Source organism: Crinia signifera, chromosome 19 (genome assembly GCF_055691185.1).
Source record: "Crinia signifera chromosome 19, ASM5569118v1, whole genome shotgun sequence".
NCBI classification, from domain to species: Eukaryota; Metazoa; Chordata; class Amphibia; order Anura; family Myobatrachidae; genus Crinia; species Crinia signifera.
Genome location: NC_139226.1, coordinates 97,421,283 through 97,449,053, shown reverse-complemented (window position 1 = coordinate 97,449,053; position 27,771 = coordinate 97,421,283). Strand labels below are relative to the sequence as shown.

General features: G+C 42.6%; 1 protein-coding gene across 2 annotated transcripts in view; it reads left to right on the top strand.

The window, feature by feature from the left end:
- The window catches only part of RNF207 (ring finger protein 207), an 80,370-nt gene continuing 52,599 nt past the window's right edge, over nt 1–27,771 (top strand). The window contains exons 1-9 of one of the 2 annotated variants that reach the window (XM_083162990.1): nt 1–68; nt 174–450; nt 2,228–2,420; nt 18,199–18,331; nt 19,746–19,890; nt 20,982–21,063; nt 22,317–22,392; nt 24,651–24,776; nt 27,165–27,211. In XM_083162990.1, the coding sequence (XP_083019116.1) occupies nt 372–450; nt 2,228–2,420; nt 18,199–18,331; nt 19,746–19,890; nt 20,982–21,063; nt 22,317–22,392; nt 24,651–24,776; nt 27,165–27,211 (881 nt within the window). In that variant the 5' untranslated portion in view covers nt 1–68; nt 174–371. The remainder of the gene's footprint in view (nt 69–173; nt 451–2,227; nt 2,421–18,198; nt 18,332–19,745; nt 19,891–20,981; nt 21,064–22,316; nt 22,393–24,650; nt 24,777–27,164; nt 27,212–27,771) is intronic. The other variant, XM_083162991.1, reaches the window with a different exon arrangement.

Sequence of the window (27,771 nt, the reverse complement as noted above, 5' to 3'; positions counted from 1 at the left end):
GGGAGAGCAGGGACAGAGGAAGGGGCGCAGGGACCAAGCACACACAAGCTCCTCACACATCCTAAGAGGTGAGACCAGTTTTCTGATCGCACTGGTACAGACACGGGCACTTTCCTGCACTGAAATCCAGGTTTTGCTTTCACACTGTAACAAAATGATTTTCTTCCTTTTAGCTGTTTTGCACTTGTGTTATAATGTATATTTATACACTGGAGCTATCGGTAGCATAGACGCTGTGGAATCCAGAGATTCTCCTAACTTATTATTCTGGAAGTTTGCTCAGCATGGAAGGGTTAGACATTTGCAGCATCAGCTGTTTGTGCCTGTTACAAGAGATCCCAGCTTGCCCTTGAAGCTTCCCAGCTACAGTTATGTCTGCAAAGCTGGAATCTGTGGTTATTGGCACCAGGCAATGCAGCGGGAGTGACTGTAGAACGCACACGTCTCTGGGTATGTATAAAACTGGTTGTATGGTTCACACTGCAGAGCTGAGAGATACAGTATGCACTATACAGTGATTACGCTGGTGTGTAGTGTTAAAACAATGCAGCAGCAGTGACCTGGGATTGTTCTCTGGCTGCACTCACTACTATATAACTAGCAAACAAAACATATCCTAAGTAATATAGAAGAGGAGGGGTTTGGTAAATAATAATAGATTCTTAAAGTTCTAAAAAGTTAAGGTGCGCACACACTGCTAGATTTGGCAAAAGATCTGGGCATTCCCGACCATTTGCTCAAATTGTTCCGCGTGTATGAACGACATCGATGCTGATGTGCGCACCCGCCGGTCGTTAATAGAGGTCTGTGATCTTTCCTGCATGCAGAAAGATCATAGACCAATCTTTAGCAATGTGTACCAATCGTTTCATGTGTATGCACGATGTACAATTTGGTAAAAGCTGATTGACTGGCTTCAGCTCCCCTCCACCATCGTTTAAGATCAATCATTCATGTGTATTCGCTTGTACAATCGTTCACTATTTGACACCAAATCTTTTGTCCAGGAGTTCTGAGGAAATCATAGCGTTAGCTACATTGTTCCGTGTATGCACCTTAATAGTGGAGTAATAGCCAAAAAAAATGGGATTTGTGTAAAAACCAGAACAATGCAGATCCAGAACATCAGACCAGCTCCTTGCAGCCTCCACATATGGTCCAGACTGTTAATACCCCATCCATCGCGATTGTGACCATTCCCACAAAGCCATTCCCCCTTTTCCAAGGACACACCCCCTTTGAGAGCACAGGCATCCCGAGCCCTGCTGCCCAAAAGTTGGGAGGTATGATTAAGTCCAAGGTTTACTAAAGCTTCGAAAAATGAAAAGAGGTGATTTTATCTATAATTTTCTATGATGTCATAGAGCATCCAATTGGTTTTCTCTGGGCAACATCACATCTTATTTTTGTTTTTAGAAACTATAGTGAAATTACCCTAGCACGTGCCTTGTGGACTGAGGTTGGGAATATCCGCTCTGCTTCATAACGTTAATCATTGCAGAACATAAATTATCCATGCAGTAGGGATGGCCATCGTTGCCATCGATGGTTGCCATAAATGGCAAAAGTGCAACTGTCCATCGATAGTGTTAAACTATGCAAATGTATGACCATCAATATTTTACCTATCAATTGTCATCCATTTTGTTTGACTGATTGACATGTGGGCCAATCAAAATAAGGGTGCGGGGCTTCATGTCCCAGCACTTTGAAAAAAAAAAAAAAAACAACAGCAAAACATCGGTTTTGCTTTGCCATCAATGGAGGGAAACCATCTGGTTCTCCCCTATCTATTTCAAAAGTATTTGGAATAAATATTGGACATTGGTCATAAACCATCAATGATTTTGAATCATCCCTAACACGTATGTTAAAAGGACCGGAGTAGGTGCTATCTGGGGGTGTAACAAGGCATGTGGTGTTTCTGGGCTCCACAGGGTGAGGGGGGGGGGGGGTGTGATATTCAAGGGATAGACTGCCACGCCTATTGAACCCAACAGCTTTCACACAGACATGGTTCCGTATGTCCCGCCTATTTTGGTGTTGTTCCGCCCACATTTTATTTGTTGCCGTCTGCGTTAGGCCACTTTTGTTCTAGGGCCACTTATGTTTCCCAATCCGGCTCTGCATCTTCCCATTTTTTTTCTTTAATGTATATATTTTTTATATGCTATACACATTGGGCATATATGTGTTGGTGACTTTATTGTATGTTTCACCTTCATAGAAATGTCTGGTGAGATATTTTCTCCCCTGGAAAATCTACATGACTTGGATAAGGCTCACTGCCACCCTCTGGCCTGTTTCCTGTGCCAGGAGCAGTATGAACATCCATGTCTGCTGGACTGTTACCACAACTTCTGTGCAAGCTGTCTCCGTGGCCGGGCCATAGACAACCGGCTGACCTGTCCTCTCTGTGGGTAAGTGACAAGGAATAGGTGCCAATGATGTCTGTTATGGGGTTAATGTACTTTAAGTTGTTAATGGGTAGATTACATTAATACAGCATTTTCTCTATAGGGTCCTTGTCATTTTCTTTCAAGATTAAATCAATATTACAGGTACACAACCGATTTACCCTCAACTGATTAGGGATGGTCATCGACAATCATCGATGGTTTGTGGCCGATGTTGAAAACTTTTGCCACCGATGGAGAAGAACCAGATGGTTTCCCTCCGTTGATAACACAGCAAAAGCAATGTTTTGCTTTCGTTTTTTGTCAAAGTGCCGGGACACTGAGCATAGCGGAGAATGAGCTCTGTACACTCCACTGCCACTGGAGCCAGGGTGGGAGTAGTAGTAGAAGGAATCGGGAAGGATGGAAGCAGTAGTAGTAGTAATTGGAAGAAAGAGGTTGGATGGGAGCATTAGACGTGGGATGCAGGGGGCAGTAAGGGAGTAGTAGTATTGCAAAGCAGGGATGCTGGATGAGAGAAATAGCGGAAAGCAGGGGTTAGATGGGAGTAGTAGTGTAAATCAGAGGTCAGGATGGGAGTAGTGGTGGGAATTGCTAGGTAGGATGAGAGTGGAAGAAGTAAGATGAACAAGACACAGCACAGTATTGGTGGAGCTGGGAGCTTCCGGGTTGCTCTCAACAGTGGAACACAAATCCTCGAAGTGTGGCAGACAGCCTGCTGACACCCAGTAGATGGAGGCAGTGGCCGACCAAGCCGGGACCTTCCTGCTCTTCTGGAGGCCCACCCTGAGGTCCTTAACCTTGTATTGAGCCTACTGTATTTTCTCCATGGTACACCTCCAACCGCTATCAATTTAGAGCGGATTACCTTATTGAATTATTCTACCTTGGTTAGTTGATCATTTATGTTTTCAGTCTAGCCTTTTCTGTGCAGATTATTTGTGTTCTCGCTTTAAGACATTCTCATGATGACTGTCAACAAGTCCTACCACACCTGTCTAAATAGAACTCTTTAGTTCCTCTTTACTAAATGCTATTTGGCACGCGTGGTCATTGTGCAACAATAGCATCTGGTTTCTGAATTTTTTCTTCTTCAGAAAACATGCCAGGGTTTAGGACTAGAGCTGTTAATTTAGTTTGCTGGTGATATAAAGGTCAAACAACAAACACATCCTTTCTGCTTTATAACTGTGCCTCTATGTTTGAAATATAATACAGGTGATGAGAATGGCTTTATCTCTGAGCAGCTGCAAGAAAGGGGATGCTACTTTTAGCTCAGACACACTACAGCAACAAAGGATTCTGGGACACTGTCAGGACACAAGCGGCTGCATAGTATTCTTATCGCTTTCTGTCTGCTCTGTTGTAGTTTTATTAACAGATCCTAATAATCTCAATGCTCTGCACAGTGGAGCGTTCACAGGAAAGGCCAGTACAGCTCTGCATCAAGTTCATTAACAAGATTATAAATTTTAAAGTATCATCATTTTTGAAAACCTCATTTTAGGAAAAATGTGTCTTTCCCATCATATGGGAAAGACAACCAAGAAATGAACAAATGAAAATCTTGTTTTAGACTTTTCCCCAAATCTGGAGTGAAGACATATAGTGGGCATTATATAGACACAAGTACTTAGGTTGCCACCAGGTCCTAAACCTCAAGGAATTTAGGCTTATAAAATTGGCAGGAGATTGCAGGATATCACTTGCGAAGTAAAGCAGTATTATTCCAATATGGCCGATGAATAATACTTTCAGTAATAACAGATTCTCTAAAAGACATTAACACTATAGTAATATTTCTAAGGAGTAATATGCAATGGATAAGCCATGGGAAGCTTCCACAGCCAGGGAAATATACACAATTCCTTTCAGCATTAATAATGTCAGTAAGGGAAATGAACACCATTCAAAACAGCAACTACTAATTAAATAGAAATAATACAGTACTGTATATTGGTGTCAGGCAAGTCATGGATAATATATACAGTATATGCAAAGATGCAGGGACTTGAGCAGGTTTAAAGGGGTCTATGTGCTAAGCTTTGGAGAGAGAGAGAGAAAATAGATGGAAATAAAGGACCAAATAGCTCCTAACTGTCATATTCAAAACACTCTTAAATGGGCCCCTTAGACAAATACGTCAGTCAGAGCACAAGACACCCCCTACATTTAAAAAAAATAAAATCTACATTTCATCTGTTGTTATTATATTGGATAAGGGAACCATGGTTCTATGTCACATTTTACCTGCCTTATGTTCTCTCAGGATGACAACAGAGTTTTTATTGCTCACTGGTCTTTGGTCGAACTGGTTAATTTACCTCCATGAAAAATCTTCTGTGACTTGTATAGGCCTTATTGGGCGTCCCGGCACATGGTTTATAAGGCTAGAAGGAAATGAGGAGTCACCGGTTGGATTAAAGGCTTTCAGAACCTTAATATACTCCTGCAAGAGCTGTGCTAGAGAGCCTCGCACTGTGAAACACAATCTCTGCAAGTGATTGTTACAGGCAAGCAGCCCTTTAATAACCCCATCTATTTCCCTGCTGTGTGGAGGGGCAGTGGGACAATGATGAGATCTGCAGTTCTCAGCTTTATATTCCCTCCTGCGTGACAGTGGCATTATACTGTAGAGCGCCGTCCTAGTATTTGCACAAGCTAATAAATGGCACAGATAATGTAAGATCTATTTTATATATTATTGTTATATTTTTACCTATATATAAAATGATGATATTTTTATGACCGTTTTTTTTTTAAATGTGTAAATTCATATATTTCTAAATAGTAAAGCTTTTTAGCAGCGTAAATATGTTACATGTCTTATAATGATTATATAATGATACAGTGGCTTGTTATTACTCAGTGTCCTTTTTTGATTTAAGGTGACCATACACAGGTCCGACTTGTCTAATGCACAAGTCGGACCTGTTTTCCTTTGAAATCGCCTGGCGGCATCCCAAAGCATTCGCAACGTGTCGCTGATAGTCCGATTCTGATCTGATGTGCTCGGCAACGCGCATCAGATCCGATCTGATTTGAAACTCTACCGATTTGGGACGATTTCACCTGATGTATCGTCCCCATGTGTTGGAATCGGGTGAAATTGGCCCAAATCGGAACTGTGTATGAGTGCCTTTATTTTAGGATGTGTTCATGTATTTGAACTTTTTATATACTGTAGACTTTATTCCTGCTTACAATTTATTTTGTATTCATCACAAGCATGAGCGGTGCGTTCCGTCAGACATAAGAGTGATTAGGGCAGTGACAGGTTATTCGGCAAAGAGCTCCCTTCCACTAGACATAGTTTTCCAGGTTATAAATAGTCAAGGTATGGAAGTCACTGACACATGATAAAAGGAAATACTCACGTTCACTACAGTAACTCTAGTATGGTTTGTTATCAATTGGATTGATGCTCATTGGCTAGATCTCTACCAGTAGCAACATTAAACTGTAATTAACAAAAAATAAATAAAACATTAAACTGTAAATAAGGAAAAGGATCAGGAAATGCAAAAGCCCATTTTATTTGGCTTTACGGGTGCATGGATTCCTGGGTTCAAATTCATGACCCCTGCTCTGGATAGGTGGATGACCACTGAATGGCGACATGGCTTAGGTCGACACCTGAAATAGGTCGACATGCTTAAATTCGAAATGGTTGGAAGGTCTACACAAGCATTAGGATGACGTGTCTAGTTCGACAGTCTAAAGGTTGACATGGTTGTATTTTTTCCATTTTTTTTTTTGAGCCTCCATGTGCCGACAGGCGGCACTTCATGTCCTACCATGAAGGCTCGGAGGGAAAATAGAAGTGTGCTGAGCCCGAAGTATGGCGAGCACAGCGAGCCATGTGAGGGGACGTGGTGCACCGATACGGTGTCCACTGGGTTGACAATTTTTTCAAAAACCTATGTCGACCTTTCGACTGTCGACCTAATGCTTGAGTCGGCATCCCATCCATGTCGACCTATATCAGGTGTCCAACTAACCCAGGTCGACCTTCTGTGGTCAACTTAGGTGGGTCGATCCAATGACCCATATCCGTATAGGGCACCTCTAACCTGTAGTTACCTACACTTTCCATAAGACACATTTAGTACCTTCTAGTTGCATGCTGGCGGAAAAGTTCTAGGAGACGTATTATTTATTTATAAAGCATAGCAGACGTTCTGTTGCACCCTACAAAGCGAATAGCAAAAACAAGTCGCATATGTACAAACTGATAAAAGCAACTCCACAGCTTTATGGTATCCCGATGGCCGTCCCAATGTCTAGGTCATAAAGTCGTAGGTTTACCAGACCAATATATATATATATATATATATATATATGTGTATGTATGTATGTATGTATATATATTGTCAATGTCGAGTTTTATACACGCCATTTTAGGATAGTATGGCCGCCATTTTGGTTCGCAGAGTTGCGCAAATAAAGTATACATACCCGAGTCTGTGTGACAAAGTGGACCAGAAGCGCAGCCATACTATTACACATAAATTCACAATACCATATTTACACCATATATAAATAGTTAATTAAAGGTTTAGAGCACTACACATAGTTTAGTCAGCATTACATACTTCTGTCTGTATAATGTTTGGTACCATTACGTTCCGTTTCCCCTGCGCAGTATTCCGGTCATTGCGAATAAGTCGCAAGTCATACGGTCCGATAATTATGGACAAAATCCATAATTCAAGGACTATTTCTGTTTAAATGTGTGTGACAAAAGAATCCAGTTATAACCTGTTCTTACTGCTATTTACGACCCCTGACGACGATGCCAACAAACAAAGGACTCCTAAGTTCACCTTCCCCCCTGCACCTTTGCAAACCAGTTGTATTACTTTGCCCCAATCACAGAAGACTGGACATTCGAACCCTGACCAATAGGAACGGCCTTTGACCTCCCCTTTCTGACCCTATAAGTTGGGCGACCCAGGGCGGCCTCGGTCACTTCGGCACAGCATCTTTTCCCTGACCATTGACCGGGCTATAGTTCAAACCTGAACATAGCGAGCTCTGACCGGACTGCGCTGCGCTATTTCCCCTGAAGGTAAACATTTGTATTCTCATTATTTGTAATGTGGCTGATTATGATTGTATCTGTTTCTGCATCTTTGTAACTGTTTTTAAAGTACTTATTATTGTTAGAGAATTGCATCACGTGTTACCCTGTGTTATTCCTGTTTCTGTAATCCCCTTTTGTCCATTAGGGACTAAATACACTATTTACGGAGATCCTATCTCCTCACCTTTATACTGTGGTCCTGTCTATTATTCGCATCTAGCGATAAGGTATATTACGGACACTGTCCTTAAAGGTGTATTCGCAGATTAGAGACAAAGTACTGCGAAGGGATCTCTTATTAATGCATTGGTTCTTCCGTGTATAATACACGATAAAGGTACGCTACGCTGCGCTACGTTTTGTTCGCACGTAGCTAGGAATAAAGGGTACACAGGTTACGGACATAATACGTAACCTAAGCTTTTCACTTGTTGTTCTTTGATCCTAATAAATCAGTATTAACAATTGGGGGCTGCGTCCGGCCGTTTCACACTCTGGAGCTCAGTACCAAACGCGCGGCCTGACCTATACCAGCAAAAGGGTGGAAGTATTTATTATCCATTGCTGGATAGACCAGGTCCGCGGCGGTGCAGGGTTCGAGAGGTGCTAGCGTTTGAACTCGGAGTACAATAAGTGAAATCCAAGGAAACATTAAGTCACGTGTTTTAAAGTATATTTAAGTGTTTAGTAAACTGTACTTCTGCCTGCCACAAGTAGTTTAACGGGGTATAGTGTCTTGAGTTGCTTGTTTATTACAGTATATGTGCCACGTGCGATAAGGTTCGCACACGTGGAGACAAAGGCCTGTGTTTGGTATAGTACATAGAGGATCCCTTCTGTGCAAAACTATAACTTTTATTGTTAGTTACTGCAGGGCCAGGGACTCCGCCACGTGGCGATAAGTTCTGGGCCTTTTACAGTAACGTGAAGCGTCTATTGTGTATTACGCAAGGTGCGCGCGCACGTGCTTGCACTGGGAAATTTTCGCATCTTTGTACGTAATTTACGGATTGAGTGCGGGATTTATTTTGCATCTTTATACGTAACTTTCGGACGAAGTTAAGGGATTTATTTCATATTTATGCGCAATTACTGCGTATAGCGAAACCCGAGCGCGACCTTGCAAATACACTATAGAACACGTGGGTGGCCGATTCATCGGCGGCCTGTGAACAGGTTTAACAAAACACACGTACACACGTGGCTGTTCACTGGCACTGCACATGCAGCACACATAGGAACCCAATGGTGAACAGTATTTAATTACTAGCTTTATTTAAAACAGTATAGTAATATACTGTGGATGAGGCGGTGATTAATAAGAGAAAATAAGTTTTTTTCTTTTATTGTTCATTTTCTCAAAAACAAGCAACTCAAGCATTATTTTAATAGATTCCTATAGCCATTTAAAAGGGATTTATACCTGCATAAGTATCTAGTGAGAAACTACCAACCTGGGAAGATTTTTCTGTACAGAAATATTTCAAGTTTAAGCATAAGACCTAGGTGTAACTAGCACCCAGTGTGAAACAAAACTGAGGTGGACGGGTGTGTGACGACACGACTCAAGCGCAGTGTAGTCCAATGTAGGACAGTCCAGTGTAGGACAGGGTGCACGTGACGACGTGCCCATAGGAACTGCCCCTTCCGTGGAACTACCTATTTTGATCCACTAGGAGGGTACAAGAAGCTAAATCGGAACCCAGTGATCCGATCAGCTGCTTTAGAAAAAAACAGTTTTTGGGGATACAGGAAAAACCATTTTTGTTGTGTCCTGGAAAATTTGGCCGCACCTTGTAGGTCAACTAGAAGTTCGCTACTAGTTGAGAGCTTGGTGATTGAGTATATTGCCTCGTAGCCTTCGCACCTCACTTGGTTGTGGGAGTGTTCTAGGTCGCTGAGAAGTGAGTGTTTGGGGAGCTCTCAAAGTAAACAACCCACCGGTGTCTACTAGCTGTGAACGTTTATTCCTGTAATTATGGGTAATAACGGGTCACGCAGTGATAACGTGTCAGTTAGGGAGGAATCTAGTCGACCTAAAGGGTCGGCAGCTTCCATAATGTGTTGGAGCACAGTGAACGAGCAGTTGTTTACAAAAAGAAATGGAAAAGGATTGACACAAGGCAGCAAGTTAGAATTTCCCAGTGTTGGTGGTTTCGATCCAGAAGTCTTATCAGCAGTTAGAGATCAGAAATGTTTGCTCTTGCCATTCGAGGAAAGAGTTGAACAGAATGAATGTCTAAAATTGTGGCAGAAGGAAAGTACAATCAAAAAGGAACATAGTTATCTGTCAGATGCAAGTATAATCAGCCACAGGAATACGAATGTTTCCACTCCCCAATATGTAAAAAAGGGAACAATACAAGTCCGAAGTGAAACCAAAAATAATCTGAAAATGAATAACTTGTGTACTTTTTTTACCCCCTATAAGCAAGATACAGATATACAGGGGGGATTCCTGACATCAGCCATCCCTTGCGAAGCTAGCGGAAAGGAGAGAGAGGCTGAGACAGCCCAAGCTGCTGCTGCCATTCTGGTCGAGGAGATGGCTGATGCCAGGAACACAATTGGAGACACAGGTAAGTACACACAACACAGCACAGAGATAGTTGTTCCTGGGATGTTGTCCAATGGTGCAGGGGGGATACAGATCCACCCTCTGCACACAGTGGAACCTCCTTGTGGACGGGGAGACAGGGATGAGGTAATGTCTGTAAAGGATAGTGACATGCACAATACGTGGACACGATTGGAACATCATTCAATCATCAAAAATTTCCCTGATCCCAGCAAAGATGTGGCTAAGTGTCAGAAATTTGTAAGGGAGCGAGGAAATTCAGATGAGCCCACCAATAAGGATTGGCGATGCATGTTGAGAGCTTGCCTCCCTTCACACATAGATGTCCAGAAATTCATTCGAGACAGTGGTGTGGAGGGCGATAAGATTTTAACTGAACAAGGCAACCAGGAAAATATACGCCTAATAAATATACAATTGGGTGTATATTTCCCAGCGACGGTTGAAAATACCCTGAGGTTCACCATCAAACAGAAAGATGGTGAGTCCACCAGCGGATATTTCAACCGTGCTTTACAGGCGTTGCCAAAATACTCTGGTATCCCCGACCCCAGGGACAACATACATCTTAAGGGAGGGATTGTCTCTGTGCTGATACAAGGTCTTAGGGAAAATTTGAGAACCAGCATAGAAACCATTCACCCTAACTGCAGACAGATGACAATACATACTTTAAAGAAATCTGCTGTTGAGCTGGACAAGCGATTTATGACAGAAAGACAGACAAACGGCAAGCAGAAACTGATAACAACCGATAGTCACACTTTTAGTAAGGATCCAACCAATAACATGCCACACCCAAGGCAAGACACGGTGAGGCAAAAACAAACCGTATGTTTCAACTGTGGAAACAAAGGACACATAGCCAGACATTGCAGGGTAAGTAACCATAGGAAACATAACACATATGTAAGTAACTGGGAGACACAATGGGAGAAGACAGGTAGGTCCCAACACATAGCCATAGCCCCACCTAGTAGCCAACGCCGCCCTAAGCATGACACATATATGCAAACAGGGAGTAGGACACACAACCAGGTAACGGAAGACAATATCTGATGGAGGAGCCTCAGATATGGGTAAGTGAAATGGTTTAAATGTAAAAGTTTTTTTTTATTATTTTTTTCATCAAACCCGTTAACAACATTCCCTCCTGATCTAGGTTGTGCCAAACAAATAGCAGTGACAATTGGGGTAACAGAAAAAGTGTAGCATTACCCATTGGTAAAACAAATAGAGATCATAATCGGGCCCTTGCATATCAAATGCTCTGTCTTATTGACTGCAGCGGCTACGATTGACCTTCAAATTACAGAACTACCTGGAAATACAAGTTATGTCTGCTGCTGGACTCCAGAGAATTCATAACTTAGAGACAACAGGACCAGTATGCACGAACTAGATGCAAAATCGTTAGATATACCCCCATGACTAATGCTGCACTGTACTGTTATAGATTTTTTTTAACCCATCTAAGGTAGCTAAAACCTACAGCACAAATACCGAGTTCCCTCTGAACTAAAGATGGGCATGACACAGGATTAATGGCAACGATAGCTTCAATAGAAACCCAGTTAAAAACAGAAAGCATAGCGCCCTAAAGTACAGCTTCACCATTTGAAACCTGAGGTTGAGCTGGAAAAATACCCAGTGAAATAACAAGGTTCCCAAAAGAGAACTTTTAGCTAAATACCCCTAGACACAGCCCATAGTCACAACCACACTGGGAAAGAGAAAGAAGGGAGGGCTTACAAATCAGAACAGGAGTTGAAAAGGGTAAGAACCAAATAGTTGAGAGCCAATTCCCCCATAGTGCCAAATCCTGGTGTCATCCAAATAAAAGAGAAATTTTCTGTTGAAATAAATGTACACATTACTGTCATTAATTTTTTTTTTCCTACCCTTTTTGAGTTTTTCTCTCTCTTTTATTTATTTTTTCTTCCATTTTTTTTTCCTTTCCCTACTCTTCTGTTCCAGAAACTTTAGAGAGCCACCAAGCCCCTCCCCCGGGTCCTGCAGGATCGCACACTGTCCTTACGGCCCACCAATGGGTTGATACCAGTACAATGGGTTAATGATCTATTGTTATGTCCAGTCCTCATCCACAACACCAGCAGATGGCGATAGACAACTTCTGGTGTATCCCCCTGAGGCAGGACATAAGGTATCTCAGGACGGATTGCGGTTGTGCCTGAACAGGGAGGAGAGGAGGAGGGGGAAATCTGGAACACATTAGTAACCATAAACCCACAAATGAGAAAAAAAAATAGTTCGAAAAATCTGTCGCACTCCCAGCAGAGAAATACAATTGTGAATATGCGGTACCCCATAAAGCGAGTAGTCACAATATATATATATTTTTCAGTAAATTTTGAACAAAGTCCCAGTAACCGTAAGCATTGCTCCTTTTGTTACCCAGGGCAACCACAGCCACCATCTTGTGAAAAAGCAGTAATGCACAAAGCATCCCCCTTCTACAAAGAATGAAAAGGGTTGTAAAACGCATTTACATATAAATAGGTGCAATCCCAAAACCCATGTCTTCACAGACAGATGTGGAGAGTAAAGAAGGAGAAACAGGCCTGATTACAGCCTTTTGCCATGGGTATGACTGACACAAGAGACCATGTGATTTAGAATATTAGACCTGCTGAGGGGGCGACAGATATAGTGACGTAAGAAACCTGGTGATGCCAGCCTGACCAATGTCGTACTGCAGTGTACAATTAAACCCAGTTACTCGAGCACTTCCTACTCGTTTACACAGTGTAGTTGCCATAGCACTACCGGTAAACAAAACTGAGAACGTGGTGTTGGGGTGTGTTTTAACTGGTTATGCTCCTCATATAGGGCCTTATTTTGGTTCATTCTTTCTGACAAAATCCTTCTTAGATGGACAAAACCATGTACACTGCAGGGGGGGCAGATGTAACATGTGCAGAGAGAATTAGATTTGGGTGAGTTATTTTGTTTCTGTGCAGGGAAAATACTGACTGCTTTATTTTTACACTGCAATATAGATCTAACTTTGAAGTAAAACCCCACCCAAATCTAATTCTCTCTGCACATGTTACATCTGCCCCACCTGCAGTGCACATGGTTTTGCCCATCTAAGAAGGATTTTGTCAGAAAGAATGAACCAAAATAAGGCCCATAGTCTGGACACTCCTAAAAGTCTGCCTAAACATGTGAAAAATATTCATCAGCCAAGTTCACTAAATGGGAACTTGCATTGATGAATTCTATAAATGTTACCAGTAAAATGGGTAATATTGTAAACCCAGCAACACTCTTACCAGGTGTGCCCTCCAAGGCACAAAGGGTGGATTAGTGCTGAAGTTGCTGGAATGGTGGAGTTTAGTGGGAGCCGAGACGAATATGAATGCATGACATGTTTGAATCAGACCTTTGCAGCATGCCCCCAAAGGGTGGCAACAACCCATTGGAAGAGGAAATTCATTTTTTTTCCACTCCCTTGTTCGTTCCACAACACTGAGAGGGGAAAATTGTACACTGGCTATACCGTAATAGATGGGAAAAGGCATAGTAGAGACTGAACCCATTGGACGTCTCACTCAGCAACAGCAGCCTCATTAGTAGTACTGCGGGCTGAGAGAAAAACAGCCAATATTCATGCCGACTCCAAGTACGTTTGTTGGGGTAATGCAGAAGATCTTAGGCCCTATGGCGCCTCAGAGATGTTTTGTTTCAGTAGCTGGCACTCCAGTGGCGCAAGCGTTGTAAGTTTAAAAGATTCCTGACAGCCACACAGCTGCCGGACAGAGTGGCTGTTATCAAGTGTAAAGCCCACACCTTCGATAAGGATTCAGTGTCACTTGATGATGAACACGCTGGCAAGGCAGCTGGGTGAGCCATGCGCTCTGCGGATAATGTTTGTGTTCCCCCTGTAAAAATCAGTGTATTCACATAGAAATACAAGATTTGTGTCCCCTGCAGGAGAAGCAGTCTGGAAGCCGAAGGGATGTGGACAGGAATAGAAAGATAGACAAGGAAAACCAGTGACTCTGAGAACATGCCAAACTGTCAGGGCAGAGATAGCCCATGGCCTGACTTGTCTTGACAGGGAAAGTATGTGGAAAATTAGTCCGAAATTACTGGTGTGCCCACAGACAGGTAAGACGACAGGATCATGCCTTACTTGTCTGGGGAAAGAAACTGGAACGGCTGTTCTCACAGAGCCATCTCCACATCCCTCCTCCAGCAGGATCCTCTGCAGGTAATACAAAATTGGCTTTGTGCAGTCCACTCTAGAAGCATTCTAGTTATTTTTTTTTACTTATTTTTTTTATATATATGTGTTGACGTTTGTGTGTATAGATATGGCAGCCCAGAAGCACCCTTGAGTATGCAAGTATATATATGAAAGGTTTTAAGTCATGTGTAAACCTCTAGGGACTGATGGTACACCCCACAATCTCTTTTGTAGTAGTAGAATCACTCTCAGAACTCCACCTCATTTGTCCCCAGCGAAACATTGCTTGGCGGGCAGCCACACATTATGGTAATCCCACAAGTAGATCCTAGACCACACCACGGAAAAAAGTAATGCAAGTGATGTATCCACACCTGGAAAACTGCAGCAAAAGGACTTTGTTGACACCTGTTGTGAACTGTCATAACCATGAACCAGGAGATGTTGTTGTTTCCCCTGCTTTGCCATATACAGGTTGCTTGATAGACCTTTGGAAAGAACCACCCCAAGTCTTGTTGACCAGCACTACCTCAATAACAAAGTTGCAGAGAGAGAGATTCGGGTACGTTCGTCCTACTGCCGAAAGACTAGAAACCCAGAAGGTCCTTACATTCAAGGGCGAAAGAAAGAAATCGCTAGAGGCACCATTTCGGGAGAACTGGAGAGCAGCTAAGGTCAAGCAACCTGTACAAGCTACAAAAGGGACTGTGACACACCCCACTGGTAACAGGTTGGAAGGATCACTAACAAGTTTTTTTTCCTTTCTCAGTTTTCTCCATTATTTTGGGTCCTATTCTTGTCCCCCCCACTATCCGTTCGTATCTTCAAAGTCAAGGATACTGCCGCCGCACTGCTGCCAGGCATTGGACAGGCGATACAGAGTTCTGAGAGTGTGTTACCCGTCCCAGTTTAGGTCAAGGTAGAATTTATAAGCTTGACACATTATCCAGGACCGGATGTTTGATAGTGAGAATACCAGCATACTTAAAAGCATACTAAAAAGAGAGACAACAAAGAGTTCAAGGGTCTGTTGTCTCAAACTATACCTACCAAAGGATGCCATATCTGAAAAACAATTGTATATAGTGTAACCTCCCCTGTTTTTATTTTTATCCCAAGATTTGTACATTATCCTTCGTCACCCTGAGTAGATTGTTCGATAAATGTGGCCCATCATTTATCCATGATCCTGGATCGGCCAAAGAGCAGATGGTTTACTCCCCTTATATGTTTAATTCACTGATCCCAATTTCTCTGTTAGGATTATGAATTTCTGTGTTGTTATGAAAAATGTTTGTACTGTGACAGTTTTATATTTACTGTCAAAGGGTGGACTGTCAATGTCGAGTTTTATACATGCCATTTTAGGATAGTATGGCCGCCATTTTGGTTCGCAGAGTTGCGCAAATAAAGTATACATACCCGAGTCTGTGTGACAAAGTGGACCAGAAGCGCAGCCATACTATTACACATAAATTCACAATACCATATTTACACCAAATATAAATAGTTAATTAAAGGTTTAGAGCACTACACATAGTTTAGTCAGCATTACATACTTCTGTCTGTATAATGTTTGGTACCATTACGTTCCGTTTCCCCTGCGCAGTATTCCGGTCATTGCGAATAAGTCGCAAGTCATACGGTCCGATAATTATGGACAAAGTCCATAATTCAAGGACTATTTCTGTTTAAATGTGTGTGACAAAAGAATCCAGTTATAACCTGTTCTTACTGCTATTTACGACCCCTGACGACGATGCCAACAAACAAAGGACTCCTAAGTTCACCTTCCCCCCTGCACCTTTGCAAACCAGTTGTATTACTTTGCCCCAATCACAGAAGACTGGACATTCGAACCCTGACCAATAGGAACGGCCTTTGACCTCCCCTTTCTGACCCTATAAGTTGGGCGACCCAGGGCGGCCTCGGTCACTTCGGCACAGCATCTTTTCCCTGACCATTGACCGGGCTATAGTTCAAACCTGAACATAGCGAGCTCTGACCGGACTGCGCTGCGCTATTTCCCCTGAAGGTAAACATTTGTATTCCCATTATTTGTAATGTGGCTGATTATGATTGTATCTGTTTCTGCATCTTTGTAACTGTTTTTAAAGTACTTATTATTGTTAGAGAATTGCATCACGTGTTACCCTGTGTTATTCCTGTTTCTGTAATCCCCTTTTGTCCATTAGGGACTAAATACACTATTTACGGAGATCCTATCTCCTCACCTTTATACTGTGGTCCTGTCTATTATTCGCATCTAGCGATAAGGTATATTACGGACACTGTCCTTAAAGGTGTATTCGCAGATTAGAGACAAAGTACTGCGAAGGGATCTCTTATTAATGCATTGGTTCTTCCGTGTATAATACACGATAAAGGTACGCTACGCTGCGCTACGTTTTGTTCGCACGTAGCTAGGAATAAAGGGTACACAGGTTACGGACATAATACGTAACCTAAGCTTTTCACTTGTTGTTCTTTGATATATATATATATATATATATATATATATATATATATATATGTATGTATGTATGTGTGTGTGTGTGTGTGTGTGTGTGTGTGTGTGTGTGTATAATATATATTAGCTTCAACACACTTGAAAACTGTGCACATTCTTTTAAAAAATGTATTTCTGAATGGGTTTAATTGATTTCTTTGTGTTATTCATTTATAAAGCCCCGTATACACTGGGCCTGATTCTGGTTCACTCGCAAAAGCTAATTCTCTTATGGACAAAATCTTGTGCACTGCAGGTGGGGCAGATGTAACATGTGCAGAGAGAGAGAGAATTGGGTGTTGTTAGATTTTGGGCATTATTAGATTTTGTTTCTGTGCAGGGTAAATACTGGCTGCTTTATTTTTACACTGCAATATAGATATCAGATTGAAGTACAAACACCACCCAAATCTAACTCTCTCTGCACATGTTACATATGCCCCCCTTTAGTGCAGCATTGTTTTGTCCATTAAGCAGAGAATTTGCTTTTGCGACTGACCAGAATCAGGCTCACTGCGCTATATAATGAGTGATATACAGTACTTCATTATATCGCCCAATGTGTACGCCAGCAATGACGCACGATACGTGCTCCCGCTAACAACCTGCTCTGTCATCTGTGTCCCCTACCCCCTGGCACTTGCCGATGCCAGCACACTGCCGGGCCAGTACTGATGTGTACCACAAACAAACCACTGAATATATAATTTGTAAGTTTGCAATAGGAATAACACCTTACAAATAAAGAAATGAAAAATGACTGAAAAACACAAGTGAAATATATCATACTGTAGACAACATGGCAGACAGTTCTACAAAAAGAACACAGAAATCTTCCTAATAGTGGCACAAGATGAAATGCAAATATCTCTTTTTAAGCAGTAGTGCCATGATAACGTGATATTTTCTTTTTATTATTTATTTACATCACTGTGACATGCTATAAGAAGACGTTTGGCAATTAGCTTTTTCATTTTTTTCTAACTGCTATTAATGATTTAAAATTCTTCACTCCGTTATGTGACAACAACCAAAAATGTCGCACAGTGTAGTGAGCATTGTTACTTTGGAACGCCACCCTGAGCTCTGTTTTCACTGTGACAGTCTCCTCCTCCTTTCTGCTCTGCAGTCATAAGACATGATAAAGCTGTTAGCCTATATCTTGTCTGACAGTATCAGAAGCAAGTTTAAAATATACTTAACTTGTTATGTTTATTTTTGACCCACTCTACCCTTTGTTTTTTATTTTATGTTAGAATTTTTCCCCGTATCCAACATGTCTGGTCTGCCCCCAAACCTGCCACTAATGAATAGAAACTTAACTATAACATTTTCATTCAATGTATTGTGTAACAGGTGTACAGCCTAACATAGAGATCCTTGTGTCCCCTACAGGCAGCAGTCCGTAGTAAAAGGAAACAATGGTCTACCCCCGGTAGACAGACTATTAAAGTTCCTGGTGGACAGTTCTGCTGACCCTGAGGAGGTTGTACTGTGCTCTAACTGTGAGCGGGAGTTCCAGAAACAGGTGAGCATAATACATAGTTGCCTACCTCCCTGAAACAGCAGCAATCTCCCTCTCTCCCTCATTACTATACCAATCTCCCTCATTTCTCCTAGCCCACATTACACTGTTACATTTTTTTGGGAAAAAAGGAATGAGAGATACATTTACATTGAATCATCAGCACCATTTCCCAGCACTTTACCAAGTCTAGGATCTCTTACTAACTGCTTTGGGATCATCTACATTTGTATAAAAGTAATTTTAAAAGATTCCCCTCAGATGTAGCAGTACACACCCACGCTTCTAGGTGCCACATTCACAATATCTTCATAATCTCTTCTCATATGGAACTAGACACGCCCTTTGGGTGGAGCATGGCACGCCACCTCAAAGTGGCGCTTTGCAAAATTCTATTACCGACTATAATCTCCCTGAAACTAGTTTTCAAAAGTAGGCAAGTATGGCAAAATATAATCTAAGGTAACGTACCAATGTTATAACAGGCCGTACAGACATGACACCTAGCTTATAGATTCTCTGCACTTATCTAAGCAGCCTTCTCAAATCATTATACTTTATACATTATATAATAATTGGACATTTCCCCCAGGCTTAGCTCCATCCTCATTTGGTCCCTGAAAGGCAGGGAATAGGGGGGTCATACGGTTTAGGAATAATTTAACTTTAGACAATTCATTCCCGTCCTTTCAGAATTCCATTCAATATTTGTAATATCCAATCCGCAACTCACTCAAACTAGAAACTTTCATAGCAAAGTTACATTTCTTTCTTTCTCACAGACCTTCACTGTAGAATCGCTGACGGGAGCATCATTTATCATTCACAATGAGTTTTATCATCCAGAGTGAGTTTAGCACTCGTTAATAAATGGGACCCATTTATTAACGAGTGCTAAACTCACTCTGGATGATAAAACTCATTGTGAATGATTAATGATGCTCCCGTCAGCTCATAACTGTCATTTTTTAATAGGTGGCAGTTGGGATCCAATTGGCTGGATTACCATTTAACATATGCAACAAGTTTGACCATCCCCAAGTTTTATCACTCATTAATAAATAACCTTGTAGTTTACACTCCTGCGATCCTCGTGGACTTGCATTGGAGACTGTCTAGCGAAATAAATAAGTAGCAGGATTTCATTGGCGGAAGGCGCGCACATGTGGATTTCGGCCCAGATGCATGTGCGGCCTATCGATAATTGGCCGCTGTGTAAATTTGCGCAGCAGCCATCCGATCTGAATTAGGCCCTTATTGCAGGGTTGGTGCAGCCATTTATTAAGTACATTTTAGCTTTTCATGTTAATTTAGCTTTAATTTGACAGTTAGTTGATTATGATTAACTGTACGACCTGTACGTAGTCTTCCCAGAACCCACTACTGTATGCTCCAACATGTGTCGTACGTCTTCCAGGATGGTGAGCTGATGTATTACTGTAACACCTGCAATCAGCCGCTGTGTGCTAGATGCAGGGATGAAACGCATAAAGCCAAGATGTTCTCCTGCCACGAGATTGTCCCACTGAGTAAGCGTGTGAAGGATATACACAAGAAGTGCTGTGAGTATGACCTTATAGCATAGTGTATCGCCATGGTACCCAACTCCATTCTCCATCCGCTCCATAACCAGAGAGAGGACGGGAGGGGGTGTTACTATCATATATGAATCATTTATAATATAAACATTTCAATTCATTCTCATTTACTCTTTTTTTCCATGATGAGATACTGTCAGGTTTTGGCCAAAAGCAATCTACAGTATGATGGTGATGTCACAGGAAGTGTACGGGAGTGTCAGAAAGTCCTAAAACTGAGCTTATTATCTTCTCTTCTCCTAAAGACATCCAAACCAGGGCCATCATAACATATGGGCTCACTGGGCAGCTGCCCATGGCCCCACAATTCTAGGGGCCTTCAAGCAGGGACAAGCTGGCCCGGAGGGCATTTGCCTCACAGGTCAATACCGCCAGAGCTTCTTGTGAGACAAGTGGAGAATGCTGCTCTCCTGCTCTGAGTGTAAACTATAGTGGCCAGGCAGCATTAACTCTGTCAGCCTGCTGATTGGTGGATGGCTGGAGCTCTTCACCAATCACAGTGCAGCATTCTCTACCTACCTTGCAGACTGCAACCAGACACTGAATGTCTGTCAGCATGCTGATTGGTGGATGGCTGGAGCTATTCACCAATCACAGTGCAGTAATCTCTACCTGCCTTGCAGACCGCAACCAGGCAGTAAATGGAAGTCAGCATGCTGATGGTCCGGATGGCTGGAGTTAAAACCATCAACAATCTGAATATACGATGGTTTCAAACTCCCAACAAAATGGTAGTTTAGTACATTTACACCCCTAGAGCATGAGATAAATGTATAGCTTGGGCTCTGATGTTGGTCAGGCTATTTCTAGTCATGGAACCAAGTGTACGATGTAATGTGTGGACACAATATAGGAAGAGGATACATTTATACTACCTGTGGTAATCCCTACATTCCCTTCTGTAGCAGTATTAGGGTGCCCAATCCCAGAGTCATTAAGGCCCGAGCCTGGCGTGAGGGTATATGCCCACTAACACTTCATCGTCCCTCATATACCTCACCCAATTATCAGCAGCTGTTTCTGAGTATCTCTTACCTGTGGTATCTCCATTGCAGCCTTGCATGAGGAACCTTACATCATGTTTTCCACTGAGAAGAAATCCATGCTGTGCATCAACTGCTTCCGTGATATGCAAGTGTGAGTGCCATGTGCTCATGATAGAGGCGATGCTTATCAATATACTTGGCTGACATTGCACATAGACATTGCACATAGACATTGTGGGTGGGATCTCCCAACCTTGCATGGCACATCCGGCCTATTACCACAGTGTTATTAAATGCGTACGTACTTATATATGTGATTGGTATTGCTAAGGGCATCTCTCCCGATAAGAGCGGCCCTCTGGACGTCTGGGCTTCAGCCCCCGGAGTCCTTCTGCGTATGCGCAAAATAAAGTGGTGGCCACAGGGGATGCTGGGAGAGATCCAAAGCTCATAGGCAAAAGCTGATATTTACCTAGGCACTGAAGCCTTGGCAACCAGGGCTCAGTACATATGGGAAATGCGGTGAAACCCTGAAAACAATTCTTCCGGCATTTTTCCATTAGTCCATCCCACCGTGAGACTATTTCAGATCTATTGACGTTGTGTTTCCTGTCAGGTATAGACTGGCCGCTATTTGCCAGAGGGCTGGTGTGCCTGAGTATTAGTTGGCTGCTCTTGGCTCCCAATGGGCCTCAGTCCTCATGTGTGCACATCATTAGCAGTGGCAGATCCAGAGGGGGCTTCAGCACAGTTCAAAATTCAAATAGCCACACCAACTGTCATCAACTGTCATTCCTAACTGACTCACTGGCAGTTGGTGTTCCTCCCCTGTTTGAATTTTGGACTGTGCTGCAGCCCCTCCTCTGTAGGCGCCACTGACCGTTAGCATGTTTTTGCACATCTGCTGCATACAGGATCGCAGCTGCAACTGTATTAGCATACATCACTGATTCAGGCCCTGTGGTTGGATGTTATACTCTAATGGATGTGCCTTACGATTATAGTTTCCAATATTGTATTATTGTGGCTTATTACATTTTTTTTAAACTGCAATATAAAAATAATTCTTTATTTTTTTTTTAACACTCCTATTGTTTAAAAAAAAAAATTCTTCCAACCGCCTGTGAGATATCAATTACGCTACTCAATGAGATAAAGAAATGATCCCTTGCATTGATAATAGTTGGGAGGCTGGGACAGATCTGTCCTGACTAACGTCATCTGGAGATGACACCAGCTAATGATTGACAGTTTAGTAGCCCAATGGAATCCAAAAATGGAGGTATTGGGGCAGACTGGATTACCCAGAAAGGGTTTTTTTAACAGGGAAATTTCCCACATATGACTTTGATAAATTTTTCTTATAAGAATAAATTCTATAGACTGTTTATGTATTTTCCACAGAGAAAGCCGCGCACACTGCATTGATATTGAGACTGCGTACATACAAGGGTGTGAGAAACTGGATCAAGCTGTAATGGTAGGTTACTACTGCAACCCAATGGCTTCAGACTTCTATTAATGATTGATAAATGACCATGACAACCATAGTCACGTGGCACATGATGTGAGATAGGTTAGGAATTGGCATAGTGGGGAGGGATAGTATTAGTGTATGGTGGTGGTCAGGGGGCGGCTGGCAACTTTCAGCCTGGGTGGCAACACAAGCAAGTGGCCCATCGCCATCGCCATCATTTCACCACCCTATCCTCTCCCGTCTACCATGCAGCAAGGATCAAACAATCCTTCCCCACACACACATACAACAGAAATGGGAAAAGTGCGTGCCGAAGGCCCATTACACCTAAAGCCATCACTGTAATGCTAATTACACATAATGCCACACACCGTAATGCCAATTACACATAAAGCCATCACAGATGTAATGCCAATTAAACATAATGCCACACCGTAATGCCCATCAAACAATGCCACACCGTAATGCCCATTACACATAATGCCAACACCATAAATTCCCATTACAACAGATGCCCATTACACATAAAGCCATCACAGACATAATGCCCATCAAACATAATGTCCATTACACATAATGCCAACACCGTAATGCCCATTACACATAATGCCACACACCATAATGCCCATTACACATAATGCCAACACCGTAATGCCCATTACACATAATGCCATCACCGTAATGCCCATTACACATTAAGCCATCACCGTAATGCCAATTAAACATAATGCCACACACCGTAATGCCCATCAAACATAATGCCACACCATAATGCCACACCATAATGCCCATTACACATAATGCCAACGCCATAATGCCAATTACATATAATGCCACACACTGTAATGTCAATTACATATAATGCCACACACCGAAATGCCCATTACGCATAATGCCAACACCGTAATGCCCATTACACATAATGCCACACCGTAATGGCCATTACACATAATGCCACACCGTAATGCCAATTAAATATAATGCCACACACCGTAATGTCCATTACACATATTGCCATCACCATAATGCCCATTATACATAACAACAACAACAACGTAATGCACATAAAACATAATGCCAAATGCCTTAATACCTATTAAGCATAATGCCAATACTGTAATGCCCATTAAACTAAATAATTATACCATATAAATGCTGCTTACCTATATCGCTTGTTGCCAGGGGTTACATGCTTCTTGACAGGTGTTTCATTATTGCCATGGGGATTTTTTGCCAGGGGGGAGCCAGGGTACATGCTCGTCGCCAAGGGGTTCCATTTAAATAGCACGCCAGCGCTACCCGAATCAGAACTTCCGGGTAGCGCTGGCTGCGCTGTTCTCTTCTGACAGACACTAGAGGTATAGCAGTACCTCTAGTGTCAGTCTCCTATAAGGCGGCGGCCATTTTGGGAGAGGCCGTCACCCTATATTCGTGCGGCCAGGAAGCCGGGGGTGTGCTAAACACACGGAGTGAGGTGGCCGGCGGCTGCGCTGCAGCGGTGATGGCTGGGCTGCGGCAGCGTGTGCAAGATGCACACAGCGGCCCAGCCACTAGCTAGTCATACCGGCCTGGGGGGCATGTGGCACTCTGCCCCCCAGCCCAGCCCACCTCTGGTGGTGGTGGTGGTGGTGGGGTGCTGGAAAGGGAGGGTTGGGCAGGGGAAGAGAGAGGGCAAGTATACTTACCTGACCCCTGTTGGGATTCTCACCGCTGGCCACTGTATGTATCCCGTTAGCAAGACTGATGACCCATGCGTGGCAAGGGCGTAACTACCATAGGTGCAGGGGGTGCAGCAGCTGCTATGGGGCCCAGAGCTGAGAGGGGCCCATTTTGCCTGTCATAGTATCATGCGCTATATACATTTTTCAGCATTAGTTGATAAATAGGGGCCCTTACAAACTTTTGCTATGGGGCCCACATGTATCTAGTTACGCCACTGATGCGTGGTCAAAAATTTTGGAATTGCTGCTGATAAATAGATGATTGCTGCAATACCTACTTTATACATTGGCATAATACTAAACATTTGAGACTACCCCCCCTCCCAAAAAAAAAAGGTGTTTTGAGGGAATAAACCAACATTTGTAATTAAAAATGCCACTTAGGCAGGGACTTTGTACATATTGGAAATGGGCATTTTTAGTGGATATTTTCTCTCACGGAGATGTTGGCACTCAAAGGGTTAAAAAATAATACAAACAAGAATTTCCAGGCCTGGTTGTCTTAAATGTGTGATGGCTTCGCATGCGTGTTGAATACAGACCGTGAAAGAGCTCCAGACTTCAACCAGAGAAGCAATTATTCTCCTGAAGGCTATGATTGAAGAGGTTCGGAACAGCGCAGATGAAGAGGAGACATCAATCAACACCCTCTTTACCAGCATGCAGGTATCCCATGAATTTAGACTTCTTAAGCCTATGCCACAGTTATAAATGAAAAACAAATGCTAATAAATTTACTTTAATAGCTTTTCTTTAAAAATGCAGGGCTCCCTCCATTTGTTGAGTAGAGGGGTCCAATGTTGAGAGTACTTTGGAAATTATTCACTAGGAATCAGAGACATCACTGAGAGTGCAGCTTATCTATTTATCAGTAGCCAGTGACATCACTGAGAAAGCAGCCTATCCATTCATCAGTAGCCAGTGACATCACTAAGAATGTAGCTTATCTGTTCATCAGGATTCAGTATTAAATCCCGGCGGTCGGGATCCCGGTGTTTAGAATCCCGACGCTGGAATCCCGATCGCCAAAATCCCGACAAGGGGGGGACGTGGATCGCCCCCCCCTTGCGGGCTCGCTGCACTCGCCACGCAGCGGGCCCGGTGCCTCGCTACGCTCGGCACGCTAATTTATTCTCCCTCCGGGGGTGTCGTGGACACCCCCGGAGGGAGAAAGTGTCGGGATTTCGGCGATCGGGATTCCAGCGTCGGGATTGTGAACGCCGGGATCCCGACCGCCGGGATTTACACTGCATCCCGTTCATCAGTAGCCAGTGACATCACTGAGAATGTAGCTTATCTATTAATCAGTAGCCAGTGCCATCACTGAGAATGCAGTCCGTCCATTCATTAGTAGTCAGTGACATCACTGCCAATGCATCTGTTCACTAGAAACCTGTGACATCACTGAAATACTGTACATCACTGATATAACTGGTTCCACTTCCTAGTGGTTGGATATGCTGTATTGTTTCAATAGACAAAATAGCTTACCACATTGGTAATCATTAATGAATAACACATATTCTATAGCTTCATATCTAACCAGAGTCACCGCCACCAACTAAATGTGCTCCATGGCATACAATGTATGATGGATTTGAATGAAAAAATAAAAATATTCAGCAGGACAGATGTGTTGCCCATGCACTACATGGTTATGGGCAGTCAGAATTCCATGTTCCACTGTATTCAGTTTCCTTCCTAAGATAAGGCAGTGAGCGCAGGAAGATTGAGATTTCATCAATTTAAAATATTCAATATATATTCAAGTAATATATTGAATATATCTTTCCTAAGATCTCTTGAATGTTAAATTATAATGATAGCCCAAATCTTTAGATTTCAGATTTCATCTGTCATTTGTTGCTGCAGCAAGAAGGTCACAAGAAATTAAATAATTGTTTTTAGATGTTTCAGATGCACAACCTCTTATTTTCCTTATGTCATCACTAGGTGGTGACAGAGAGCTAAATATTGCAAATTGATGTAAATAAGTGTGTATATACTTATACACAAACATGTATACAAACCAATACAGCATATGTGTCATTGATGCTATTGCTCATACATTTTCTAGTAGCAGAACAGGCCTCTGTTCCAAACTGCAGCAGTGATGTCCCTTATGCATTCCCTGTATTTTGTATAATGGGACTCAATCCAGTGATGAAATATATTGGATACAACTCTATATTTCATCACTGGATTGAGTCCCATTATACAAAATACAGGGAATGCATAAGGGACATCACTGCTGCAGTTTGGAATTTTTCCTGTAGTGAAGTCTGGAGTATGCTGGGGGTCTTCATATGGGAGCCGCAGTTCCGACAAAATATCTGTTGTTCTCAAGGGATTCTTAGTTTTATTCCTAAGGGACGGCTTTAGGATCAGAGAACACCCGGTTATGTTATAAGGGGATTCTGGGACCTCCATTGAGAATTGAGCCCCACACATTCCTGTCTGGCTGCACCCCTGGAGGTCATACACACTGATGATTTCTCCATATGCATTATTTATATGTGAACTGTATGTGTAAATGCATGAATACATACAAGCCGCTATGGTTATGACTCAGCCATAAGCCCATTGGTGCTACTAATTAATATACATTGATGCTGTTAGCAATCATAGCCCCCCAGACAGGCCATGGATGGATGGGAACGAGCACTACAACCACCAGAATATCAATGTTTGCATCAGGGAGCTTGTCCGGTCCGGCGTTCCGTATCAAATCCCCTTACACTCATAGGGACAGATGTATCAAACTTCAAATAATCATAAAGTAGAGAGTCATAAACAGCTAGCCAATCGGCTCCTACCTGTCATTTTTCAAACCCAGCCTGTAACATGACAAGTAGGAGCTGATTGGCTAGCTGTTTATCATTCCCCATTTATCAATGTTTGAAGCTTGATACAACTGGCCCTACTGTATCCGGTGGGATTGTGTGTGTACAGGACCCCTTAGGGTGCTGTGACATGTACATCATATCATGCAGACTTTACACAGATATGTTTTATACTGTATTTAATATGTTTCAACCTTGGTAATGTTCTTAGGAGAATCTGGCAGAGCGTAAGAAGGTTCTCCTGAAAGCTGTGCAATGGTAAGCGTATGTCTCCTCCCTATCAGTTCTGTTTGTGCACTGCAGGTCGGGCAGATGTAACCGGTGCAGAGAGTTAGATTTGGGGGAGTTATTTTGTTTCTGTTCAGGGCAAATACTGGCTGCTTTATTCTTATACTGAAATGTAGATTTCAGTTTGAACCTCATCCAAATCTAACTCTCTCTGCACCTGTTAGATCTGCCCCATCTGCAGTGTAGCATGGTTTTGCCCATCTGCAAAAAAATTACAGTCTTACTAACATTTCTAAATCAGGCCCTCCCTCCAGATTATTAAGTATGGCACTAGGGGGAGATGTATCAAGGGTTTGGATTGGACAAGTGAGAAGTCCCCCAAAGCAACCAATCAGTTCTATCTATCGTTGTTTAGTATATACTACAAAAATGCTAGCTAGAAGCTCATTGGTTGCTATGGGCAACTCCACTCTTAAAGAGACTTGACATATATTCCCCATAGTCTAAAAGCTGCAGCAGCACCTTTTCTAGTTGTAAATACTAGGACCTCATACATGTACACCCTGCAGATGTTTGCGGACGTGCCACCA